The sequence below is a fragment of the Mus pahari genome, chromosome 3 (genome assembly GCF_900095145.1).
Source record: "Mus pahari chromosome 3, PAHARI_EIJ_v1.1, whole genome shotgun sequence".
NCBI lineage: Eukaryota > Metazoa > Chordata > Mammalia > Rodentia > Muridae > Mus > Mus pahari.
In genome coordinates this window covers 3,427,965-3,448,029 of record NC_034592.1, presented here as the reverse complement: position 1 = coordinate 3,448,029, position 20,065 = coordinate 3,427,965, and the positions used below count along the sequence as shown (strand labels likewise).

Here is a 20,065-nt window from a genome sequence, read left to right as displayed (position 1 = left end):
CTTTTGTATATATTCATCCCATAAAATGGATATTAATATGTGAATTATACATTTTTAACTTGTAAAATAAGATATTGGAAAAATCTAGAGAGAAGGGGAATTTGTGCTTGGTACCATATACTGATGCAGAAGCCTGTGTCTAGGTATGTCGCAAGCCCAGAGGGGATCCCATTCCTGATGTTTCACTAAACAGACATGTAATAACTCTGCCTTCTAAATATCTATGTTTATATACATAGACTAGTGAATGCTCTTCTAGCCATGGTCACAGGAATTGTTTGTTTGTTTGTTTTTATAGCAATCAGTGGTTACTGCAGAGACTTTTGGATGGACATGGTTGAGTATAAGTGACTGTTAAGGCCCTCCTCTGCTGCATATGCAGCTGGAGCCATGAGTCCCACCCTGTGTGCTCTTTGCTTGGTGGTTTGGTCCCTGGGAGCTCTGGGGGTACTGGCTAGTTCATATTGTTCCTCCTATGGTGCTGCAACCCCTTTCAGCTTCTTGGGTGCTTTCTCTAACTCCTTCACTGGAGACCCTATGCTCAGTCTAATGAATAGCTGTGAGCATCCACTTCTTTTTGTCAGGCACTGGCAGAGCCTTTCAGGCTCCTGTCAGCAAGCACTTGTTGGCAAAAGAAACATGTTTAAAAAAAAAAGAACAAATGATGAACTAATACTAGAAAACATGTTCACCATCTTCCACAATCAGGAATGTACAAACTAAAATTATGTGCATACCCAATCTTTTTTTAAACTTATTTCATTAGATATTTTCTTCATTTACATTTCAAATGCTATCCCGAATGTCCCCTATACCCTCCCCCCACCCTGCTCCCCTGTCCACCCACTCCCACTTCTTGTCCCGGGCGTTCCCCTGTATAGGGCATATAAAGTTTGCAAGACCAAGGGGCCTCTCTTACCAACGATGGCTGACTAGGCCATCTTCTGCTATATAGTGCATACCCAATCTTATCTTAGAATGACTATAACAAAGAAATAAAAAGGAAAAAACACTTATGCCTTGTGACTGGGAATTCAATTTAGTCCAGTTGCTATGGAAGCCATATGAGGTTTCAAAAAAAAAAAAAAACCAACAAAACAAAACAAAACAAAACAAAACAAAAACCCTACAAAATGATCCTGCTCATTCAGTCATAAATATCTACCTAAAGATTTAATGCTAACACACAACATGTCAACTAAATTGTTCACATTACCATTGAATAGCCACGTTATGAAGCCAGTGGAGTTTACCTATGTAGATGAATGGATAAAAACAAATGTTTTCTCTCTCTCTCTCTCTCTCTCTCTCTCTCTCTCTCTCTCTCTCTCTCTCTCTCTCTCTCCCTCCCTCCCTCCCTTCCTTTCTCCCTTCCTCCCTCCCTCCCTCCCTCCCTCCCTCCCTCCTTCCCTCCCTTCCTCCAACCCTCCCTCCCACATGTGTGAACAATAAACTATTATTAAGGCATAATAAAAAAATAAATCATATAAATCATGTAAAATGGATCAAAGTAAAGATCAGAAGATCAGAACCAGGAAATAAGCATTGCATGCTAAACCTAAGGGATAACAGGAAGCAATCAGAAAGCTGAAGGGAGACAGGTAGAGAAGGCAGAAGAGATCCAAGTTAAGGGGAAAGGGAAGATAAAAGAGGGTAAAAAGAAGGTGAGTATTAGCAAAGTACATTACATAAAAGATGCAAACACCTCAATGAAGACCACTTTGTCCAATTTGATGCTCTAATACAAATATATTCATATATAAAATGTGATGATACAAAGAAATTAAATGCTCATGTACTGTTAATAAAGATGTAAATTTTCATAGCTCTTATGGAAAAGCATGGCAAGTCCTCAGAAGAGATAGAACACTTTGAATCAATATAGCTGAAGCAATAATTCCAGTTTGAGCTATACACTAGAAAGAATTCAAAGGACATTATGAAAGCCTTGTATATTAATTCTCACAAAAGCATTGTTCACAAAGACCAGAGTATATGAGTAACTCAAGTATTCACACCTAGAAGAATGAATAAAAGGTGGAATGTACATAGAAAGGCTATTATTCTATCTTTAATAAAAGGAAATTCTGTCATATGGTATAATACACATAAAGCTTCAGGACGTTATCGTATGTGAAACAGGACAATATTCAGCAATAAAACACTATGTAGCTCATTTGTATGAGGTGTTTAGAGGAGTGCAACTTCTGTAGAGAGACAATAGAACAGTATTGGCTTGTGGATGAAAGAAAAGACTACAAAGAGCTATCATTTAATTGAGTTTCAGAGAGATTGACAGGCACTGGAGATAAATGGTGGTGATGGTTCTGTGACAATGTGGATACATAAATACTGCTTATAGCACAGTAAAGATGCCTAAGGCTACATTTTATTTTTGAGGCCAAGAATAGCTTAACTCAGGCTGACTGTGGATGACGATGACCTTGAACTCCTAATTCTTCTGCCTCTAACTTCTGCATGCATGGATTATTACTATGAACAACAACCAATCTAGGTTTTATGCAGTGCTGAGGTGTGATGGTTTGTATATTCTTGCACCAGGGAATGGCACCATTTGGAGTCATTGTCTTTTTGGAATAGGTGTGACCTGGTTGGAATAGGTGTGTCACTGTGGTTGTGGGCTTAAGATCCTCACCCTAGTTGCCTGGAAGTCAGTCTTCCACTAGCAGGCTTTGGATGAAGACATAGAACTCTCATCTCAGCTCTGCCTGCGCCATGCCTGCCTTCTTACTGTCATGCTCCTACCTTGATGATAATGGACTGAACCTCTGAACCTGTAAGCCAGCCCCAATTAAATGTTTTATAAGACTTGCCTTGGTCATGCTGTCTGTTCAGAGCAGTAAAATCCTAACTCGTCATGGTGTTTGTTCTGAGCAGTAAAATCCTAACTAAGACATGAGGTTTCAATACCCAGATTCATACCCAAAAGTATGTACTTTGCTAATTCACTCACATCTTCCACTATTAAATTTTATATTGCATGTATTTCATCATCATAAAGAAAAAATGAGAGGGAGAAAACAAAATTAAAGGCTTGAAATCCCTGGGCTTGTTTAAAGATAGAGGTTACATGAGTAAGAATATATATAACTCAAGAAAAGGGAAGAAACTCTATGCATCAAAATCATGTAACAAGAACCTTGGTCTTCCAGCCACAAGGAACCCAGTAATGCCGACAACTTGAAGAGGCCAAGAAATAGCTATTTTCACAGTCTGGAGAGGCACTTCATATCAACAGATATTTTGATTACAACCTTATTAGGTGCTAAGCAAGAAGCAAGCCATATCACTCTGTGCTTCAGGTTTCCAGCACTATGGGACAGAACTGTCCTACTGTGTATGTGAACTAGCTCCAGAATACTGTCCATGCAAATGTGAAATTTTGATTCAAAAATTTCGGTCTTTATTTAGTGCAATCAGCAGATGCTGGACCAATGAATGCAAAGAGCTAATACCAATAAATGAGCATTGTTTGCAGTCACTTCATTTGTAGTGATTAGTCACATACAATGGAAAGTTCATACACTAATAGAAAATAGTCTTATTGCAATGGCAAAAAATTGATTGACAGATTGCTGTCTTCCATTCTTTGTATTGCTGAAGACTAGAAGTGATTCTTTGAAGGCAACATATTTCTTACAAATACTTGAATGACTCCTTTCTTAAATGTTTCTACATTATGGTGTGCTTTTGTGGAACTCCATGTGAGACCTTTGGTTCCTGGTACTACTTGAAGTCAGAATTTATATTCTTTTAGATTCTTAAGTTCTCAGAAATATGCTCTAAACATTTCTTTAGTCCCTAGAAATATTGTGATTACCTTAAAGAAATCACAGAGAAGGCCCGAGCTACTCTATAAAAATAACCCACAAAATAATTGGGAAAGGATTTGAAATGTAGTATAGTAATAGAATAATTTAAATATTAGGCATGTACTGTAATAAAACTAAAGTGAACCACTAAATGGTGCTAAAGATATATGAATACTAATTAGGCTGGACTGGAGCTGGATCTTAAAAATGGTTAAGTTCAAAATAAGGGAGCTGAGGAGAACATGAAATGATCCTGAAAATTGTAATCATATAAACTTAGTGCCAAAATGACTGATGCCTCTTCCGATTCTTAGGATAATTGAGTTTTTACCAAGAAGTGCAAAACATCAAACACAATTTACCTAGTCTGATATAAAGATCATCCCTTTAGTTAATGATTTTTATCTGGTGAGTAAAAATTTAATTTGTAATGGCAGTAAAAAAAAAAAATAAAAACTCTTAAAAATATATTACTAACTTCTGGCTATCCTGACCTTTCCTTTTTACCAATGAGGAAAACCACAGTTTTCTACTACTTCAAATTTTACTGATATTTTCTACTCACAATGTAAATTATAAACTACCTTTCACTTCAGAATTAATAGACAATTCTTTTTCCTTCTCTTGGTTGGCAATGAAGTAGTTGTCTTTTTTATGCACATCTGTCTAGAGTCTATCCATGTACTCCTCACTGAAGGAGAAAACTCTGTATTTGCCAAAATACAAACTCACCTAAATGATGAAAATAATAAAAATATACTGACTACAATTCAAGAAGTAATGGGTGAAGTGCCATGGGTGGAGGGTGGTTATATTATCTGAGAATCTTACACATTTAATTTTCCTGAAGACTCTGTGAAGAAAATGAAAATCAACCCAGGACACACTTTAGAGTCCAACTCTGAACCTGCACCTTCAGCTACTCTGATCCTCGCATTGCATGAACCCCTCTTTACTTAGCTACAAAGAGATTAATAGAAGAGCACTTCAGAACAGTCTGGAATAAAGTCAGTAGTGAGAAGAACATGAGAGCTGTCAGTAAATCACCCTTACAGTTTGTTCACACTGATTCCCCAAAGGTAAGCTAAGGTAAACCCTAAGAAGCAGACACATCATCAGTCCAGTGGCAAAGCTTGACAAGATGGCTTGGAGAAGATGATGTTAAACAAGAAAAGATTAATACGTTTTCCATATCTTACCCAGATATTACTAACTTGAATATGAAAACTGATGTGTAGAAACAATAGAGGAGAGGAAAGAGCAAGATCAAAATGGCTAAAGTTTATTGGAGCAACACCCTGGAAACCACTTATAATTCTGATTTGTGAACTGTAACAGTGAGAACAATATCCCAAATGAACTCAAAATAATGAAACAGAAAGAAAAATCGGTCCCCAGACAGACATTAAAGTTTGATTTATGTAATCATTGTAAAGCTTTTTAATAAATAGCATGACTTTAACCTAAATAAAATTTTCAATTAAGGGAAAACACTCTCTTTCTCCTCTAGCTTTCGTCTTCTGATTTAATATTATTATCTTAAGACTCAACAAAATACAACCAGGAGATTTTACCTGTCTGTGGGAATATGTTTCAGTTTTCCTCTTTGATAAGTAAGAATTAATGGGCTGTCTCTCCATGTCTTAGTTTTATGTCACAGAAATGGTGAGTCTTCACCAGTAGCAACTTTCTATTGGGGAAATTTTAAATTATATTATTCTGTGTAGGTTTTCAGACTAGAAAAACGTATGCAAATTTGAAACGAGAACAGGAGAAGGAAGTTTTTACTCCTAAAATCCTTGACAGGCTTTCTTAAACCAGGTCTCAGTTCCCGTGTGACTTAGTTTTGTTTTCATTTATTTGCTTTTTGTTTGTTTGTTTGTTTGTTTTTTAAGAAAGCTGTTCAACAGTTAGCAAATTTAGAGATACTTTGACAGTCCTGCCAACAACTCTTCTGCCAACAGTAAACCAAATGAAACACAGGCTAGCAAGTACCAACTCATTTCTCAACATTTATCGGGGAAAAATTTTAGCTTTATATAGAAACATCTTGCAGAAAGCCTTTCAGCTGTTAATTAATTTAAAATATCCCAAATCTATTACCAATAGACTTCTCAGAACATATTTTAAAGAAAACATATTTGGAAAAGCACATGGTTCTGTCAGTCTCTGAAAGTTTGTGAAATGCAAGTTTTATCTCAATGCATAATTTTAATGAACGGGACACACAGTATGGATGCTGGCAGGGTATGGTTTAGAGAAACATGCAAACACTTCTAAAGATAACTAAGTATATCAGAAAAATCATTTCATTCTGTGAGCTGCTAGCTTACCTTTGGCAAAGTTCATTGAGTTCTACACTAAAAAGATGGCCTGGACACTGCCATGTTTCCTGCAAAGATGGACTGAACCTCTAAACCTGTAAGTCAGTCCCAATTAAACGTTGTCCCAATATAAGAGCTGCCTTTATCATGGTGTCTCTTGATAGCAATAAAATTCTAACTAAGACAAGGGTATATGGAATCACGTGGGTATCTGCAGAGGTCAGAAGCATCAGAACCCCTGGAACTGGCATCAAAGGTTATCTTAAGCTACCCAACACTGGTGCTGAGACCTCAATCATATTCTGTGTGAACAGTATGAGCCCTTGATTGCTGAACTATCTCACTACCCCAGAATTTAGCAAAACTGTTTCTTGGCTAAAGAAGAAACTTCTGAACACTATCTTGATAACAATGAAAAATGAAAGTCCATTTATGATTTGGCTTTGAACGATGAAAATCTGAATCCTTCCTCCTATTTTATGATATGGCTGCTCATTGGCATAATACAGCACAGGGGACACTGGCAGCAATTACTGAGTACCACTAAACATTAACTTAGCCCAAAAGCTCATTTAAAGCAACAGTTTTACCTAAGCAAATGAGCAGATCCCTTCAGAAATGTCGCTAATCATGTGTTCTTTGCCATTGACTTAGCATTAAAAAAACCTGTGCTGAGGAGTGGATGGTATAGAACCCAGGACAAGATTGAGTGCTGACTTTTCTCTGCCACTAACTCCCACTTACCCACTTGTCAGATGTTGTCCTACTGAGATTCAGTTTGGTTTGTGGACTGAGATAAACAGAAGGGCTGTAGGCAATGCCTCCAATGTAAACACACAGACCAGCCATCTTCTTTGCAAATGACAACATGACCTATATAATAAATTCTCTGACAGGAACTTTTATGACTTGTGTTTTAAACTTAACCTACCATGTGCAACAAACATTCACCATGAAGCCCATCCCATTCATGGTTTCTGAAGACTAAAATGTCCAGTCAAAATAGGTTATCAATATCCAGTTATATAGATGTAGTTTTGTCAATGATAGACCACATACATTACAGTATAATATAATTCATTAATTACATCACCTTGAGATGCTCAAGCCCTTAAGTTTGGGTATGTCATAAGAGCATTGTGACAGTGTCACTGACAAAATTGTGTAAATAATTCCTATGACTAAAATTGCCTGTACTTCAATAAGGATAAAACTACACAGGAGGAATTTAACAATGCATGATAGTGTGTGGTGTTTCAGCAGGGAGGAACAGAGGAAAAAGAGAAAGAAATGGTAAAGAGGAGAAGAGCAAAAAAGAGAGAAAAAGAGAGGAGAGACGGGGAGGGGAGGGAGAGGATTAGGGGAGGGGAGAGGAAGGGAAGGGAAGGGAGATGGGGATGATTCTTAAAAACAGGTACACTGAATTGGTAACATAATTATATTCCAATGAAAGTAAATATAAAATATTTAATTATCCAAAGCTACCAACATTCTGTAAAACCACATATCTACATATCTCAGATATTTATTTTCAAATAATTCTCTCATTTATAAAAATTGAATATATGAAATATATTCATGTTTCTAGAATCTGAACATAATACAGAAGTACTAAAACCCTGAATTTTAATATGCTCAGTAATATTTGAAGTGGATCCTAAAAGAAAAGAAAATTAGATTGGGGTAGTAATAGCTATAAAATTAAGAAAACTGTATTAAGTTGCAACTAAAACATTAAATATTTGAAATTATAGGACCATCCTTTTTTTCTTTGGTTGGTGGTTCAGACTCTGAGAGCCCCAAGCATCCAGGTTTAAGAACTCTATTGGTCTTCCTGTGGAGTTCCCATCTCTTTCTACCCACAATCCTTCCTCCTATTCTTCCATAAGAGTCCCCAAGCTTTATCCACTGATTGGCTGTGGGTGTCTGTATCTGTAGCAGATGTGTCCCAAACAGGGGCTGTCCTAAAGGCAGTTGCCTGTAGATGGGATATGTTCTAGCTGGGCTTCCTTGGGAGATGAAGCGCCTAGCCTCTCAAAGACATAGTGCCAGAGTAGCATAGAGGGATGATGAACTGGGGAAAGGCACCCATTTAGAGGAGAAGGGGAGGGGGAATAGGGAAAGTATTGTGTGAGGGGCTGGCCAGGAGGGGGGCATTGAGCAGGATGTAACATGAATACGTTTAAAAAATTAGCTTAAAAAATACTGGAAATTCTATAGCAGAACCATCCTGTTCCTTTTGCAGTAGGAATTCTATTTATGATAGAGCTCCCAAGGGTCACTGTTTTTTCCTTTGGGTCAGGAAGCCCCATATTATAAGGAACTTGGATTTTCTATGGGAAACTCATTATACTAGCAAGTTCAGACCTAGAACCGCAGTGTAAAATTCATGTCTCCTTCTAACATCCTTACTGAAAGAATAAGAAAAACAGATGCCTCTAAGTCTTCACAGAGCCTTTACCTCATTTTAACTTAAAGCAAGAATCTTTAATGAATGATCTATTTTTAAACAGGAATGATACATTAGCAATTCTAAGAATAAACAGATTCACAAGAGAAAATTAACATTTCAAGAAACAGCTAGCACAGAAATCAAATTAGAACTTCAGAGGCTGAGAGTTCATTTGATAATTTTAAAGTCAATTCACTATGATTACTGCTCAAATAATATTCCTTTTATGTCTATAAATCTATTTTAAAAATAATATTCATAATATAAAATATAGGTTTGGGGGTTTTAAAAGAGAAAGAACATGATGTTCAGTGAGTAGAGAGGAGAGCTTCCAGAACTGCAAGAGAAAGCACAGAAGGAACAGGTAAGTGATTTTACTGTCCACATGCATGAGCTGTTACATGAAGATCTTTGCTGGGTGATTTGGTCATAGCTAACGTGTCATGAAGATGCCCATGTAATGATATAATGTTCAAATATGTTCATGATGAAAGAGAACTATGATTCAATTTCTTTTATTGAGTACCGTTATAGGGCAGGGACCTAAGTAAACAGCAAAACCCCACTGGACCACCCACCCTCAAAAGAAAGAAACTGCTTTTACTATAATGTCTGACACTAAAATGTTAAAAAAATATATATCTACAAGCTGAAAGTAGGTTAGCTTTAAAGCTGGAATGATACATTTATTACCATCACACTTGACTACTACAACATCCTCTAGAGCTGGTGATCTAGGAGAAGCAATGAGACAGAGATGAATATGATGAAAGCATATTATATAAAAGTTCTTTTTTATTACTAAAGGAAAAGAACTAATAGTTATTCTCAGGACATTACTCCTTGGTGCTACAGAAAGCATGCACTGTGTTTCTATGTGGCATTCTTGAAGTCTCCGAGAGTAGTTTCTGTGCCTAGAAAAAGTCTCATCCACTAGTTGAAACTTACTATTACTCAAATCAGCCATGGGGGTGACACTGGAAAATTTCAATCTGAGGGTCAGGATGACCTTGAAAAGTCAGAAGGGCTGTATAGCATGTTGTTAGAGGAGCGGGTTTTAGAGGCCAGCTGTCTTTAGATTCCACCAGTTATAGAGGATGTTGTAGTAGACAAGTGTGATGGTAATAAATGTATCATGCCAGCTTTAAAGCTAACCTGCTTTTAGCTTGTAGATATATTTTTTTTTAACATTTTAGTGTTAGGCATTATAGTAAAAGCAGTTTCTTTCTTTTGGGGGTGGGTGGTCCAGTGGGGTTTGCAGTTTACTTAGGTCCCTGCCCTATAATGGTACTCAATAAAAGAAATTGAATCATAGTTCTCTTTCATCATGAACATATTTGAACATTATATCATTACATGGGCATCTTCATGACACGTTAGCTATGACCAAATCACCCAGCAAAGATCTTCATGTAACAGCTCATGCATGTGGACAGTAAGATCACTTACCTGTTCCTTCTTTGCTTTCTCTCGCAGTCCTGGAAACTATCTCCTTTTTCTTTATTGTTGTATTTTTCCTTTTGTAGCTGTCTACATTTTACTCCATCATAATTCCTCAAGGTAGAATTTGAGTGTTTAAATTACTTATGATGTTTTCCATTTCCTGAAGAGACACCACTGATAATAATGTCTGTAAAATGAGGACATGTATAGTACCTACCTCTTGTACTCATTGTGACCTAAAGGATAGGGTAACTACATTTAAGGATAGTTCTCATGCCCAGCAGTAGATGGCCAACACAAAACAAACTCACTGGTACTGTTGTAGGCTTTCTTGGTCTCATATTTCTTTGTTTAGGCCTTTTGGATCTTAAGTAGCAAGAAAAATAAACAGAATTTTGTGGAATTAGAAAATTTCTATCTGTATAGAAAAGATTTTCTAATTCTCTTGAGTAGTTAGTCATTTGCAGTAGTCATTTGAATACACATCTCTGAAGTTAGGTTAATACAGTCATACTATTATGTATGTTTCAACTGTGCAATCTGATTTTGTAGGGTAGAAATGGCAAACTTGCTCCAGTTTATATTTTTTCCACATTATCATGTCTCATGTCTACCATTTCATAGCCTTAGCATTTGGAGTTTGAGTTGTGTGCGTGTGTGTATGTGTGTGTGTTTGTGTGTTTGTGTGTGTGTGTGTGTGTGTTTATATAAATAATTGTAAGATTAATAACATTTACTCATTTGTTAGAAATCACCAAAATATACAATATTATCAATTAGACTTGCATAATTTATATATTTCCTACATTGTATTTTTTACAGCATTTTTCCACTTCCTCTCCCCAGATCTTCATATTCATGGCTATATTATTTCTCTGCATATATTACTGTTTTATATCTCAGCATAACTGTGTAATACAGTTATGTCTCTTTTTTCTTATTTGTTTCATTTACTACAAATAACAGTTTATCTTTCTTCAGGCAAATGGCAGGATCGCATTAGAAAGATCAGTTATATATATGTTTTTTATAATGGACAGAGGTTATTTTCTTATGTTGGCTATTATAAACAATCCTGCAGCATGGCTGGGAATAGCATAATGGTGTGATTTCACTTCCCCTTGTTTAGTTCCCAGAACAGGAATAACCAAGTCATTTGATGCTTCTCCTTTTAACTTCATTAGGAATCCCCACACTGTTCTTTATAACTCTGAAAACCACTTTTCTACCATCAGTATTGAAGAGTATACATTAGTATACACAATGTTGTCTTATGATGATCAATAGAAGTAAGCAAGTTTTCATGTGCCTGTTAACTATATTACATCTGGTTTAGAGAACTTCCATTCAAGTCCCTTGCCTATTTTTCTACCGGGTTCTATGTTATTAAGTTAAATGTATTTTTTATATTTTTGGAATACCATCCCATAATATAGACAGTTTACAAATATATTTCCCAATCAGCAGGCAGACTTTCACCTCTTTTTCTTTCCCAGGGTGTGGCTATAATCAGGTTAATCCAGTAACACTATTTTCTTCAATTATCTGTAGCTAATGTTATTGTCTTCTAGGAGTTTTATAGTTTCAGATCTTCTGTTTAAGACTTTTCATATCTGATAATACTCACTGGACAGACTCACTGGACTAGTTCAGTTTACATATTCAGTAGGTAAATATAGACACATAAATGCTGGCAGAATGGGTCACACTTTCAAGTCAAGATGGTCTCTACTTATACTCTTTGTCCACTTTTGTGTGAAAACAGACCTTGCTAAATAAAATACAGCTGTGTTCTCTAAAAATGCAAACAAAGCTTCAAACTAAGATCAAGAGAATGAGAAGCATTCTATCATCTATCAGTGATTAAACGGTATGTTTAATTGATTCAACAAAACTCGTTTTCATAAGCACCAATGGTCAGGAAAACTACTAAAAGAAGAAACTTTTAAAAAGCTATAAGATTTCAAAATACAACAAGGTAGCCATGGTCTATGGTTCTACTTTCAGTGTGTGCATAACGCAAAGAACAGGCAGGTGCATCAGAATGCTCTGAAGTAGTACAGTTCTCTCTATGCTAGAGAAAGCTTTCAGAAGCTTCGGTTGAGATACAAGGTCTTTCAAAGGCCTGGGCAGTCTGCCCCACAAACATGACAACTACCTGTTTGTGTAATGGGAACATTTTCAAATTCCTTTGACCAGGATCTCATGAAGCTTCTTCCCCAGTAATGGCTTAATTCAGAATGAGAATATATAATAACAATGCAGACACACTATGATCTAATTTATGGTATGAGGGAGAATGAAGGTATTTTCATTATGTAAAAATTATTAGCATTTCAGGAATAATTCATTTAAACTCAGCCCAACTAGATTTATTGTCTAAGTAACTGATTGACATAAAAAATGTCTGTCTAATTTCACAAAAAGAATTATTAGTACTTGGTTTCAAGTTTTCTCACAGCCTGCAAATAATCTTCACTTATATAATTAAAGTTTTTCTTAGCATTCTTGCTTCTCGTATCTGAAACAAAAGGTTAACAAAGTGCCTAAATCTGAGAGAGACAAGGAGAGCTTCAAAAGTCATGTCACCATGACATTTCCTCAGTCCCTGTGTGATTGCTGACCATTTCAATTTCTATGACATACCCATATGAATATGGGTCATAAGACCCTCACTCTATTCAAAGTCCATTTCATATCTAAGAAGAAAGAATGATGCACAGAGACCAGATGAATCTGAGCCTGTGGGCCTTGCTCAGTCTCCTCCCTTGATCTGTTATTGCTGCATCCTATGCTCTTTCGTTCAATCCTATTTCACATGGTCATCATCCTTTATGGAACTTAAGCAAACAGTGTACAGAAGTAAACACTTCTGTTTTTAATTCATGAACTTTCCTATGTTAGATTAAACTTTAAGTAAATTTGCTATTCTTCTCTTTTGTTAACCTGTCTTTTATATAAAGGACTGTAAGGTGTGGTCTTTGTAAGTAAAGAAAGGCATCAAAGATTTCTCTTCCATACTTTCAATTGTACTGCATTCAATGTCAATCTTGAAACTTTCATTTTATCTAAATTCTATTAATATTCTCTATAATTTAGAAAAACAAAAGATTAATTAAACAGAAATAAGGCAATACTGATTACCACTTAAAACTCATCATTTATTAAATGCATCATTAAATCTGCTTCTTTGTATCACAAATTACTTATAAGAAACACACACCACAGACAGATACACACACATACAGAGAGAGAGAGAGAGAGAGAGAGAGAGAGAGAGAGAGAGAGAGAGAGAGAGAGAAAGATTACTTAGAAAAGCTTATTATGCATGCAGGGCAAACTTTCTCATGTATATAATACTAGAACACAGAATTATTTTGTAGAATAAAAGATATTTTCTGATGGGAAAGACAGATGGACCATCAGTCCAGGGCACTGGCTGTTCTTTTAGAACATTAAGGTTTGATCCCCAGCATGCACATGTCAGCTCACAATCATCTGTAAATCTAACTTCACAAGGTCTCTTTCTTTCTTCTGGCTTCTGGGGGCACTACACACATGGTACATTGACATACTTGCTGGCAAAATGTTTACACATACAAAGTAATAAATATCTTTAAAATATTAATGGTATTGTTAATAAAGAATTACTACATAAACTAGTATTCATAATCAATATATGGAGCCAAACTATGTGCTCATCATAAATGGCTGACAACAAGGCCCTGGAAGACAACAGCTACACAACACAACGATGGAGAAATCAAGCTAGTGCTAACATGGAGTCTTCACTCCAATGTTATAGCATCCTCGGTCTTAGAATGTACAGATGATGCTACCAAAATAGAAACATAACTATCAAGGCAATCACAAATCCTTTGATCTTCAATGCCGCCCAGCTTGCAGGAAAGGCTCGGGCAATAATGGCACAAAGATTTTGGGAACAACCAACCAGTTTGACTTTTGGACCACACAACAAAACAGAATCCATACATGACACTGCTTGGATCCCCAAGGACCTGAAACCAGATAACACATGGATCTAGTGAAAAAACAAATTTTACTGTGCTGTTAAAATAATATAACAATAAATATAAAAATAACATGACTTCAATAACATGACATTTTGCTATACCCAAAGATCTGTGTATTATTCAGCCATCATCAGAGAAGTGTCCTCTCACAGCAGATTGGAACAAATACAGAAACCCACAGACAGATATAACACAGAGAGTAAGAGATCATGGAACACTGCTGAAAATGGGATGTCATCATTAAATCCATTTCCCCAGTTCTCAGGGAACCGTGCAGAAAGATGGCCTAATCGGCCATCAGTGGGAAGAGAGGCCCCTCGGTCTTGCAAACTTTATATGACCAAGGGAACACCTGGGCCAAGTAGTGGGAATGGGTGGGTAGGCGCGTATAGGGAACTTTCGGGATAGCATTTGAAATGTAAATAAAGAAAAAAAAAATGCAGGACCAGAAAAATAAAAAAAGAGCACTGAATGCTTTCCCAGAGGTCCCAAGTTCAATTCCCAGCAAGTACATGGTGGGTGACAGTTATCTGAAATGGGATCCAATGCCCTTTTCTGGTGTGTCTGAAGAGAGCAACAGTGTTCTCACATACATAAAATAATAATAATAATAATAATAATAATAATAACAACAACAACAACAATAATAAAGATACCATGACCAAAAGCAAAAAAAAAAAAAAGAGTGCAAGAACCAGAAGGTACGCCCTCCAAATCAACATGATCAAAACTCATAAAGAACTCATAGAGTAAAAGGCAGCAAACACATTGCCCTCACAGACCAGTAACCACCACCTCTGTGCATATAATATGGCTTCTAGTTTAGTATTTTTATAGAATCACTGAGTATGTGAATGAGTGGGTCTCTGATTCTTCTGCCCATTATTTGTATCAAATGGAAAGATGTGGTCATGCTTAAGCTAGGTGATATAAGATGGACAGACAAGAAGACAAATACTGTATATTTTTTCCAATATATGGATATTTAAATTAAGCCAGTTGGAGTACATGGTACAGATTACTAAATCCTGAGCTATAAAGATAGAGGTTAGATAATAAGAACTAAGATATGCGTAGATAAACGTAGTAAGTTATCATGTTATCTACAGGACAGTGGCATGATTAAAGTTGATTATAATCATTTACAGACTTTATAACTTGGTAGAAACATACAAAAGTTCCAATAAAGAAGCAGTAGAAGTGTTAATTGACCTGATTTTTTCATTATATTTCATATCAATATATTGAAAAATCATACTCTCATCTGTAGATGTACACTTTTATTATGTATCAATTAAAAGTTAAATGATTAGAGAGATTAAAAATGCTAACTACCCATATGTGATCTTTACACATTTTATGTATTTATCAAATTTTGAAAGCATACCCCATAAATTTAATTTTTAAGTTTGAATATTAATTTCTAAAATTAGCCTTATTCTAGGTCTCTACAGAAAGTAGTATATTCTCCATGTGTATGTGTGTGTATGTGTGCATGTGTGTGTGCATGCGTGTGTGTGTGTGTGCATGCGTATATGTGTGTGTGTGTGTGTGCATGCGTGTGTGTGTGTGTGTGCATGCGTNTGTGTGTGTGTGTGTGTGTGTGTGTGTGTGTGTGTGTCTGCCTGGCTGGCTGGCTGATTGACCGGCTAGCTATACAGGCTGGTCTGAATTTTCTCCCCAAAGTGTCATACATAATAACACTTTCTGAGGGACTACGAAGATTAACAAGTACAGAAGAAGCTTGCAATTCAGCTCTAGTTTAATTGATCTAAGGTCTATGACCAAAGTGTGCTGCAGTTTCTTCAACAATAGGGTCTTAGTATCAATTCTGATGGACAAACAAGAGCATAGGCAATAGTCTTTGAGGGACCCTAGCACCCTCCCTGGCCAGTAACTTCTAGAAAGATAACTCACAGCTGACTCATAACCTCTGGTACTAACATTATCCTTTATTGCAGGATAAGTTTATTCAAGTTCCTCTTTTGTGTATTTTTGATCATCTTTAGAATTGTAGCTCAGATTGGTTTTAAGGCCTATTACATAAATAGGAAGGAACTCATTCCCAGTTCTGTAAACTTGACAGATGTGTTATAGGTCCTAAAGAAAAGCCTACTGCTATCATTTTGTTAAACAATCCTGTTGTTATACATATTTCTAATTATTCAGTTTTATACCTACATATTAGTTCTGGATTCAGGCTTTACCAGAGAAGTTTTTTTCCTTCAGCCATCTGTAGTTAATGATGAAATATGTAATTCTCCCAAGCCCCAAGAATAAGTAATGATGACATGCTCTACCCAAACTATAGTAGACATAACACTCCTTTTTAAGGTTCAGAGAACATCGAGAAAAAAATATTACAAAAATTATAGGAGTCAAGAAAGAGAGATGTGTAACAGTGTCCTTTGGGCATGACATGGCCATTATACTCATGAGTTCAATAAAGCCATGTTACCAGCATAAGACTTGCACAAGATTGGGTCCATCAACATTTCAGCATGGATGAGGGAGGGTCCTATGATATCCCACCCTTCATAGGGGCAGTGCTGGGAATGAATACATGTTGGGGAAGTGTGACATTACCTTTCGTGGTATAACTAAAGGTAAGTTGTCATTGCTCCATGGAAAAACTTTCAGCCACACACAAGCAAGAAACTCAACACTCAGTGGATCACATGCAAAAACTGAAGATATGAATGAAGAAAGATGGATTTATTAAGAAGTGTGCTAGTGACAAAAATCAGGAGATGAGGGAGAAGAATAAGATGAGAAAATATAGAAAGAAACAGAAAAGATGGCTTTAAAGCAATGAATAATTTATTTTGTAAATAAAATTACTTAACATTGAAAAATATATCAAGTAGATCTGCATCCTGTATAAAATACTAGTGAATATAATACATTTTTGTAAATAAGAGAAAATTGCTTGAATGTTTCAGGTTACAATACTCACAAGAAAAGATAGCATACCTTCATTTTGTGTGCTGGTACTTCGAAGTGACTTATAGGAAATTTCACATCCATGGGATATACTGATGTCATCTACAGCAACTGTAGCATTTGATGACAAAATGGTAGCTTCTAAAACTAACTGTTATTGAAGAAAGATAAAGTTATTAAAATATACCATAGAAGTAAAAATCTCAAAATCATTTTCTTTCAGTAAAGAAACTCTTTTACACCTGTTCCATTTTTCAATCTAATCTTAGAAAACTGTTATGACCTGAGCATGCAAATTATAAAATTACATAGTCATAACTGCTTTGACAGCCTCTTAGATAATCTTAATATGATAGGTAACCTTGTTTCAGTTAAAAGTTGCAACATTCATCACCAGTGAAGGACATACTTTCCATTGCCATTAAGAGTCATATGCATTTAAAATGAGTTCTTTGGGGTAATCAAATGTGTGGTTTACAGCTCAATTTAATTGAGATATGAATTCATTGTAATGGTTTGGCTGGAATGATTTACTTCCACATCTGAAAATTTAAATATGCATATATATATGTGTGTGTGTGTGTGTGTGTGTGTGTGTGTATGTGTGTGTATATAAAAGCTATGGAAATGTACTTCTGTGCGATAAAGATTACAACCATTAAGCATGTATAGCTGTTAGTTATATTCATTTACTAAAGCAATAGGAGGCATCTATTTAAATTTACTTCAAAACTCAGAATGGTGACTTGACATACTTTTGTTTTCTTCTCCTGTTACTCATATTATTCCATGTGTTTATTCTACTACAAAAGGGAGAACAAGATTGAGAGAAAAACAGAGGAGACAAGATAAGGAAAGGAGAATAAGGCTAAAGAAGAGGTGAAGGCTAGAAGGAGGAAGCAAGGTATAGAAAAGGTGAAGAGAAAGTGGGATTCAGGGAGAAGAAAATGGAGGAGAGAGACCCAGGTAGGTTATTTCTGGAGACCTGGGAACACTGACAAATGATACCATCTTTGAACATATTTGGTAGCTCTAGCTTCATCTTATCATTATGAATATCTAATGTCAAGATACTAACACTTTAGTGATGTTGAAGCTCAGAACATGCTTCTCCATTTCTTTCAGTAGAGACATCATGCTGACAGTATTGCCTTTATATAGGGTAGCTAGCTCTATGGAAATCTCTGAGCTACTTTTCCTAAAAATAGATCACAGTATTGCAATGTGACAGATGACTTGTCACATAATAGAAGGAAATATCCCTATATAAAAGAGCCAAAAAATAATCTGAATAGAGAAGTTTGGTGAAGTTTCCTTTTTATATATTACCATTAGCTCATATTTTTTGTTCAATCAAATATTTCTTCTGATCTGTACTTTCTCATTGAACCCAAGCAATAAAACACAGTTACTCTGGATTTTTAGGAGTTTATTTTAATTACCTATAAACATAAACTTGATGGGTACTTTTACTGATTTGCTTTTATTATCCTAATTTTGTGATCTCCACCACCAACAAAGGGCATACCAGATATTGTATCACAAAATTAAGTTAAACCCTAATAGTAATTTCTGCCAAACATGTTGCTCTAAAGAAATAGAGATTACAAGCAAACAAAAAGCAAATGGATATGAACACGGTTTTATGTGGTTTTAGAACAACGAATTAGTTGGATAAGAAATTGAATGGATGAATTGTGTGAATTAGGACAAATTTAGTAGAGCTAATTGAATCACATTATTAAAAAGAAAAATAACCTAGGATACACAATTAACAATTAACCCAATTTCTCTACATTTATACCTGACATGAACATTTTTAATGTTGCTTTTTAAAATTATTATTATTTCTTTATTTACATTTCAAATGCTATCCCGAAAGTTCCCTATACCTTCCCCTGCCCCTGCTCCCCTACCCACCCTCTCCCACTTCTTGGCCATGGCTTTCCCCTGTGTTGGGACATATAAAGTTTGCAAGACCAAGGGGCCTCTCTTCCCAATGATGGCCGATTAGGCCATCTTTTGCTACATATGCAGCTAGAGACACGAGCTCAGGGGGTACTGGTTAGTTCATATTGCTTTTCCACCTACAGGGTTGCAGCCCCTTTCAGCTCCTTGGGTACTTTCTCTAACTCCTCTATTGGGTCCCCGTGTTCCCTCGAATAGCTGACTGTGAGCATCCACTTCTGTGTTTGCCAGGCACTGGCATAGCCTCACAAGAGGCTGCTATATCAGGGTTCCTTCAGCAGAATCTTGCTGGCATGTGCATTAGTATCTGGGTTTGGTGGCTGATGATGGGATGGATAGTCCATCCTTTCATCTTAGCTCTATTAATGTTGCTTTTTATAGTGGACAGATATAGATTCCATGGTCATCATGCCAGAAAGCATGGCAGCAGGCAGGCAGACATGGTGCTAGGGCAGTAGCTGAGAGCTTATATCTTGATCCACAGACATGAGGTGAAGAGAATAAAAATTGGGAATGGCAAGTTGTTTGGGATTTCTAAGCCTTAAAGTGCAACCCCAGTGGCACACCTCCCCTAATACAGCCAACCCTCCTAATCCTTCCCAAATAGTGCCACCAATTACTGAGCAAGTATCCAAATATATCAGCCTATGGTGACTATACTCATTCAAAAAATAGCATGTGAGTTAAACCCATTCCTCTCCATTTGGGCCTAACACTCACACACCTAATAATGCTTTTGATAGTGAATATGTACTCCCTATGGAATAATCACCTTTTTAACATATTGTTTATCTCATGTAATATGGGAAGACTGTCAACATGTTTTTTTGATTTTTTAAAATTTTACAGAAAAATCAACAGGTTGAAATACTCAATAGTTTATATTTCTAGGTATATTTGATTAAAAATACACATGTACTTAATCAATGAATAGAGTGTACTCTATTAAAATAAGTTAAAATAATGCAGTCCAGTTTGTTTGAATCCGCATATCCAGGCTGTGATGGTAGACGGCAGCAGTGAGAAAAAACAACTGTCCTATTTGTAGTCTTTTATATTTTACCATGT

The 20,065-nt window shown here is 36.1% G+C and overlaps 1 protein-coding gene across 1 annotated transcript in view; it reads right to left on the bottom strand.

The window, feature by feature from the left end:
* Nucleotides 1-20,065, bottom strand: part of Malrd1 (MAM and LDL receptor class A domain containing 1) — a 658,259-nt gene that overhangs the window by 511,061 nt on the left and 127,133 nt on the right. The window contains exon 13 of the mRNA XM_021195116.1: nucleotides 17,060-17,180. Coding sequence (XP_021050775.1) covers nucleotides 17,060-17,180 — 121 coding nt within the window. The remainder of the gene's footprint in view (nucleotides 1-17,059; nucleotides 17,181-20,065) is intronic.